We start from the raw sequence: 7785 nt of genomic DNA, 5'->3' as shown, positions 1-7785 counted from the left end.
ATGGGAGACCTGCCCCGAACCCACCGCGGCGCGGTCGGCGTCTCCCCTTCGGAAGCGGCCCTTCGAGTCTGCACGACCACACTACTGCCACGTCACCGAAGTAACAACATAATCCTGTGTGTGCGTTCGGGGCTACAAGAAACTGCTGTATTTTCCTGTCACATTTTATGTAGGGTAGGTTAATACCAGCTGGAGCTATTAAAAATCTCTTTGTTTTCCAGAAAAGATTTTCTGAGATTACAGAACCACGTCCAACAACAATAAACAGAGAAGTAGCAGATTGACATAGTGCTTTATTTAAGCTGTCTGTACGAAGGAAAATAATGTGCATCCCTATCATATACGTGTAAAAATACTAAGGATGTACAGTGTACAAAAACAGTTTCTTGTAGTTATTTCACATCCTTGTGGGTCATATACTTAAGGAAATGAACAGTTTTAGTTTTAGTATGACCAACAGTAAGAGTAATACAGTTTCTTGGGTTCATAGTTGCGTCTGCTTAAAATCCTTAACCAGATGACTAGATCTTGCGCGGATCTAATGAAAGAACTAGCAAGGTCAAGAAATGTCACAAACTATAAAGCTACAGGGAGGTAATTCAATTACCAATTTAGAGGTTTTCTTTTTATTTAAATAAATACTTTACATTTCATGCTTGCCTGTAATGCACTACCAGGAGCAAGATAAGGAAATTCTACTGTAGACAGTACAAACAGTAGCAGCAAAGTGTGTACGTTGAGGTGTAATACAGAGACCCTGCAGTTAGTAAGGGAGGCCCTTACCTTTGTACTCTAGGAGAAGCAAGGGGCCCCTGCAAGAACAGTCAGCTTTAAGAAGCCGGAAATCAGGTACGGGAAAATGGAAAATACTGGAATAATGCTATGTAATTAGTGTAGAAAGCAAAGCTGTGAGCAACCTGCCAGAAATCCAAGCAGAAATGGCCAACTTCCTCCCAGGTGGCTGCACTGAGACAAGAGGGCAGACTTCACGAGAGTTAGTATGGGGTGGAGTCCACAAAGTCTGAACCGAACTCTGATAGAACGATCCCGGGTTTCAGGCCTTGCCATCTGCCGGCGGCCCATGCCACAGCCACGGGCAGCCTCGAGGGCAGGTGCAGAAATCTCCAGAAATCTCCCTCTACACACACGTGTTACCTGTCGGTCCTCGGCGCCAGCTGATTGAGACCTGGGGGTGAGAGCGGGGGAGGGGGAAGTCTGGAAACACCTCGGTGCCTCTGACGGATCTCGAGGCCGAGAGTGACTGGGCCTGGAGAGCTGGCTGGGAGGCTTGGCCAGCCCGGGGCACCGTCCACGCGGTCCTTAACCTTTAGGAAGTGTCCTTGGCCAGGGTCATGGAAATCACCTTAAGGTTTGGGGGGGGGTGGGGGGGAAAGCTATCGAAGTGCTTAGTGTACGGGCCCCCCCCCTTTTCCTCGAAAGGGACGGACGCTCCGCACAAACCTCGGCCAGCCTCAGCCGCCTTCTCTGCCTCTCCCTGTTCCTCTTGTATATAATGGATGCGAGACAACTTACAGGACATACCTCCTAGTCTACTTTCTAGTCAAAGTGAAACATTCAACATAATTCCAAGGGAAGAAAAAACAAAAAAGTGAAGCTACATGTGTCAGAAGGAATGAACTACCATTTCCTGTAACTTCCTACTCGATGCTGAGGATGAACTTCACTCAGGTAGAAATATGAAAAATTAGGATAAAACCTATGTCTGAATATGTCTTAGCTGCCTTAGTAAAATGCCCTTTAACCCCCTCAGCCCCAGTGGCCCGCCCACCGCCAGCAGTGGCGTCTCCTGTACAGACCACACTTCCAGCGTCACGAGGCTAAGACATCTGCGTATGAATATGATTCATCCTACTCAGAAAGTCACTCGCTCTTGCGCACAACGCATCTCGACAGTGACAGCACGTCATGCCGCAGTCTTCCACGGGGAGCTGTCAGATCACGTGACCGATCCATCCCCACGAACGCTCCGTGGGGCCGGCTGCCAGCTTCCGCAACAGGGCCCCCGGCCCCTGGACTTCATAGGCTGCTTTGGAAAATGTCAGCTCCTAGCACCAAAGGGTTTAATCTGAAGATCATCATTAATGAAGGAGAAAGATGAGGTTTGCATACATGTCCCCTCTCAGTGAGAAATGTTGGAATTGGGGGACATGAGTATATACAGAAAAAGAAAAGTTGGAGGTGTTCTTTTTTTGTGTTGTTTTGTGTTTTCCCTGATGGCTTAATTCAGTGATAAATGTACCATGAGCGGAATAAACACACCAGGTTCTCACCCCTTACTGCCTACTTTGTAAATACTCGAGATGCGTTCCTTTTGCCAAGTCAAGTTGGTTTCTCACGGTCACGCGGGTCTCGGTTTCCTCCCCCGCGTTACGTCGCCAGGCGTCAGAGCCTTTCCATCCTCGAATGAGCAACACCGACATCCTTCTGTCTCATTAACCCCTCGGCTTGGAGAGTTGGGGATTTTTCTCACTTTCAGCACCAAGGGGTTAAATGACAGCATCTCTTCTCCCAAAGCCAAATTCTAACCAAGATGTACAATTTCAGAGCCTCGTCCGATTTTGTCACATAGGAGAAAAAGTGCATGCCTCTCATTGGCGTGTACATCCTTGCACACGGGTCCAAATAAACTGCAGTGAGTCTATTTCATGTAAGTTGGCGCTGCATTTGCTAACATGACACACAGTTTTCTTCACTAAGAAATAAATACTACTGCAATATAAACAAAATCATAAAAGGACATTCAAAGATTTAACATCCGAGAAAAAGCGAATTCACGTAGAACTCAAAGTAAAAACTTAAAACAAATAAGGCAAACACCTGTTTACCTCGGTGTACAAATTTTGGTGAAAAGCAGGGTCATTATACCTGTCTACATTCTTCAGCCATCAGAGGTGATAAATATCAAGAAGGGAAAAAGGTTTCCAAGCACAGGGAAAAAAGAAAAATGCTCTCTGGTGCAAATGGTTTCATAGCCCCTTTAAGTGACCTGCCTCTGCTGTGCATATGCCTCCTTCCCCGGAAGGACAGTGTTCGTCTGCCGCCAGCCGCCAGTGAGGTCTGGACGTCCGGGTGGGGCGGCAGGCTTCCTCGGCAGCGTCCGACAGGGATTAAGTGTGTGTCTATCGAGCTAGCTCAACGGTTGGTCAGGCCTTCTCTCGGATGCTTCCCTACGGACTCCAGCCAGGTCTGCGTGCGAGTTCCCCACTCTGTGCACTGATCTGATAGGCTCTCCTACAACCCGCATATGCACATCACCACCCTGCCGCAATCGCTTACTCTGAATTATACGCTAAATCTTCTTAGTCTAATTAGTTTTTGATTTATCTTCTAGAAAGTTAAAAAATGTACCTAGACTCAGTGTATCTCATTTAGCCTTCACTGTTAGGGAAAAACAAAAACCAAAAGATCAAAAGATGACAACTGTGCACAAGTGAACAATGGCGGGCTCGTGACTTCCAAAGACTGTAAAATTACCTCTTAAAGTTGCTTATAGGACAGTAAGACAGTAGCAGCAGCAGCATGAGACCGTAGACGGAGATACAATTTCATGCAAAAACAAACAGGTGTGTTTGCGTACAGGTGTGTTCTCGTGGGGGTGTGCGTGGGCTGGGGTGTCTGGAGGCGCTCCTGCTTTGTAAGAGCTACGACTGGTGTGGTGTCCAGGAATCATCTTGAGGAAGAAAATCCAGGATGACCGTGAAGGAGCAGAATGAGGGCCTTATTCCCGGCCGCTGGCCGAGTAGGAGAACTGAGGGAAATGTGGCCGCCGCTCGCTGTCCACACCGTCCATGCCGTCCTCGTCATCTGCGGGCAGAAAGCGGCCACTTAGCGTACGTTTACCTTTTGCACCACCATCTCTGGTCTTCTTAGTTTGAACTTCTAGCATCATGAGGATTAACAGAGGCAACGAGCTCCTAGAAACTCGGGTTTGTCAGCAAAACACAGACTAAACTTAATCCCCAAACAATCTCACTTTCAAACACACGATCCACAAAGAGATAACATCAAATCATCTCCTTCAAGACATGACCATCTTAAGACTCAGGATGCTGTGAAAAAAATACTATTGAAGAAAAGATTTTTTTTAAATAAGAAGGAACAGACGAGATTCGGTAACCCTCAATTTCACGAAACCGCGCATGTCAAAATTACAGGGATCAAACCCTAAGGCACCGTGTTTGTCTAGAATCCGCTACCAACTGCCTTTAAATGTGCGTATTTTTTTTTCATGGTGCTTTAGGTGTGACTGCAAAATAAAGCTTCATATGGGCCCTTAATTTTACAGGACTCATTATTTACTCTACATCTCATATCTGTCTTTAGTCACCATTCCCAATTTCCCTAAAATGCAACTTTAAACCAGAGTAAAGAGAGGGTAAGATGTCAGCATCCAAACACTAGCTCCTCGGGAAACCAACAGCAGAAAGACACTCGAAAGCACAGAGGAAGCTGCTTTCACATTAGCCGCCCTCATCTTCCCTGCCTTCCGGCATTTGAAGGATCTCAAATGGTCACCCAAGCCCTTCTCATAACCGTTCTGGTGACTGAAGTCCCACCCAGCAGGAGGCTCTTCCTTGTACGTTGTCATGTGTTCAGTCACCCCAGTCCACACCATCCCCTGTGCACCTGCTCCGGGCTCTGGCCACCCTCGGGGTTCCACGTCTGTGCAGGGGTGACCGCAAAGCCCCTCCTGCTCTCTCCCAGTGTGCGGGGGTCACGTGCTGGCCCACAGTGAAAGCCCCAGAGGAGGCTTTCAAACACCCAACCTTTTTTGCTTCAAGCAAAATAATTCCACTTCCTCAAATACATACAGGGAGTACATTGCTGATTCCTTGGATTTTCCAGCCTAAGAGCATGTATGTCATCATGGGAGAAATCACAGCCTGTCACACAAGGATGACTCTCTGTGCTCCTCGATGACGCACATTCCTCTGGAGAGCAAACGTTTCTGCTCTTGCCTCACTGTGCTTCTTCTCAATATTCTATTTTGAATACAGAAGATTCTAGAAAGGGATCAAGTTGCTAACCATTTTTGGCCTTGAATGTAACAGAAAATATCACTGGATTAGGTGGGAATCAGTCCATGGAGAAGATCTGTGGCTTCCTGCTCCGTGTAGACCATGGACCTCCACGGGCTTCTTTCCTGCTGCTGACAAGCATATCGTCAGCATTTCTAGAAAGCCCTGTGATTTGGGGAAATCTCTGCCTCCCTATTATCAAATATTTGCTAGGCATCAAGCAAACCACATGCATCATTTAGATGAAATACCTTCCACAGTATTTTTAGCTGCACAAGAGGTGGTAGGGGCTGGGGATGGCCTGTTGAGTCACAAAGTATAAAAACTCTAGAGAAAAGGCAGCTGAAAGCTTAATGTTCAAATTTGGAGCATTCTGCGCGAATCACATTTCAAGGCAAGAGTCTTCCCCACCAACAGCTTTGTTTGGCTGCGTGTTTTTCTGCGCCATGAACGAGCAGATTGGCTGGACTGCCCGTGCAGGAGGCTGGGCAGAGAGGGGACTGTGCTATGCTGCCCCTACACCACACGGGAGCCACACAGGAGGGGCCAGGCTTCCTTCCGAGGAGGAGCATTTACTGCTCTAGGCTACACGACGGCTGAGAATTAAGAGTCTTCGTTCTGTAGCTTGAGTAATAATCACATTTTCGAACACGAAGAAATCTCAGTCTCACAGATGAGTAGGCCAGGGCCCCACACCTTGAAATTCTCTAATGCTGATGACCCCATTCCCTCAGGACAGCTGCCTCCTGGGGCCAGTATCTGATCCTTCCCTGAGGAGTTGCTCAGGGGAGGCAGTGGCAGCCCTCTGATCTGCACAGGTGGGGGGCTGTGGAGGGAGGGGACAGCAGCCTGCCCAAGCCAGAGCACGCAATAACACACCGTCCACGAACAGGTTTCTGCTCTGAAAGCTGGGTCGCAGGGAACCATGCTGACCACACACAGGACCCACACTAAAAACACGAGACCTATCTGGTACAAGAAAGCAGAGGTCAACTCCCCAGTCCGCATCAGAATCTCCAGTCCGAGGAACAATCCATCGCCCAATTTTCTTAGTGTTTAACAACTATAATTATATGGTATTACAAGCTACTAGATCTCAAAGAAATCCTCTTTTCCTGTATAAGGGAAGGCAGAGGACCATTCATGGGTAGAATGCAAGACGACACATTCCCAAATCTGTTCAACTAACACCAGTGAGAACAATCTGGCACTTGATTGAGAAATCACTAGAAAAGATCACAAGATCAAGTGAAATGTAATCAAGCTTGGGGTTTCACCAGAACTCCTTTGATTTGGCCTCCTAAGAGAATCCAGGATGCACCCGGGGGACATCCAGGTAAAGACTGGCTGCTGTGGCCCTCCCTCCACCAGGCGCCCCCTGGCCTCAGCTGGCCCTCACTCCCTCTGCAGAGTCAGGAAACCAGACGCCCAGTCAGACGCAGGACTCTGCTGGACTCAGGTTTCTGGGTTCCGATACCCGAAACAGCCACACGTTCATAGGTCGATTCTGAGGTCCACCTTGGAAGGTACTACAGTGTGTAGGCCTCCTGCTGACCCCGGTCTCACACTAGAAACACACTTTATACCCTTTCAATCAGCGAGTCACTGGGCAGATACAGCGTTCCCCACGTCTAAAATGACACGGATGCTGTTAGTGACAAAATGCTCTGTCACGACATTCCGTTCTGCTGACCAAGAAGCTGAGACGCCGGATTCAGATTATATTCTGGAAACTGTGCTGGGTCCCCCTCATTTTCTAAGTTCTAGAAATCAAGCCACAGAGGATGTGTTAACGACACACTCTCAGCACGACCAGTGCCATGTGAGTCTGGAGTGTGGGGTGAGGCTGCAAGTTGAATCCTGGAGACACCTGGGCCTTGACCGCCAGGGCTTCTAAATCAAGTCAGTATGAAGAAAGGACTGATGGCCAGGGCAGCACCTGCCACAGAGCCTGAGGTTTAACTTACTCGTAGTCCTGGATTCGGGAGCTGGTCTGTGGGGTCCCTTCCACTCCCTGCATCATATTTTGGCCTCCCACAGTCCTCCCAGATTCATACCCACTCTTCTGCTGGGCGTTTACTGTACTGGGCCTGTCACCACGCTCCAAGCATGCATCACAGGACACAGAACACTACAGACCGGTTTGTGTGGCACTTCAATAAAATCAAAGCTACGGCCATTCAAAGCTGCACAACTCAGGTGCTTTTCCCAAAGAGATGGCTTCTCAGGCACACAGCAGGGGAAAGTCGGGGCCCGGGGACATTAGCCAGCCCTGCATCCTCCTTCCCAGAGGGCGGAGTGACCCACCCCTTTCCAGGGACGGGGTGGCAGAGTCAGGACGTGAACAGGGGCACCCCCAACCCCAGTCTCTTCTCATCCTTTACGGTTCCCTTTGCCTTGTGTTTCAGGCTCACCAGGCTCATCCTTCCTGGGACTGGACTCCCACCTTTGGAAGCAAAATATGTCCTCGTGGCTTTGCGTTTACAGACTGTCCCTATTTCTGTGACTTTCAAGACCACATACCTAGTTGTCTTAAAAGAGTCCACAAATTCCAAAGCTCTCTTTACTAGAGAAAACGGACTCGAAGAGGTGGTGGCTGACACAGAGACACGTTGGGACCTCACCCTCTAGGTTGCTGTGGGTATGACGTGGGGCGGCGAGAAGAAGCACAAAATCCTGGACGCGGGTGGAGGCCATCAGTATGATCCAGTATGATCTCTGGAAAGAGCTGGCCACCTTCTGGCCG

At 48.7% G+C, this 7785-nt stretch overlaps 1 protein-coding gene across 7 annotated transcripts in view; it reads right to left on the bottom strand.

Moving 5' to 3' along the window:
- Window positions 1-273: 273 nt before the first annotated feature.
- Window positions 274-7785, bottom strand: part of AKT3 (AKT serine/threonine kinase 3) — a 304707-nt gene continuing 297195 nt past the window's right edge. For all 7 annotated transcript variants that reach the window (XM_042926503.1, XM_042926505.1, XM_042926504.1 and 4 more), the window contains one exon: window positions 274-3825. In XM_042926503.1, coding sequence (XP_042782437.1) covers window positions 3740-3825 — 86 coding nt within the window. In that variant the 3' untranslated portion in view covers window positions 274-3739. The remainder of the gene's footprint in view (window positions 3826-7785) is intronic.

The sequence above is a fragment of the Panthera leo genome, chromosome F3 (genome assembly GCF_018350215.1).
Source record: "Panthera leo isolate Ple1 chromosome F3, P.leo_Ple1_pat1.1, whole genome shotgun sequence".
NCBI classification, from domain to species: domain Eukaryota; kingdom Metazoa; phylum Chordata; class Mammalia; order Carnivora; family Felidae; genus Panthera; species Panthera leo.
This window is presented reverse-complemented; position numbering and strand designations above follow the sequence as displayed.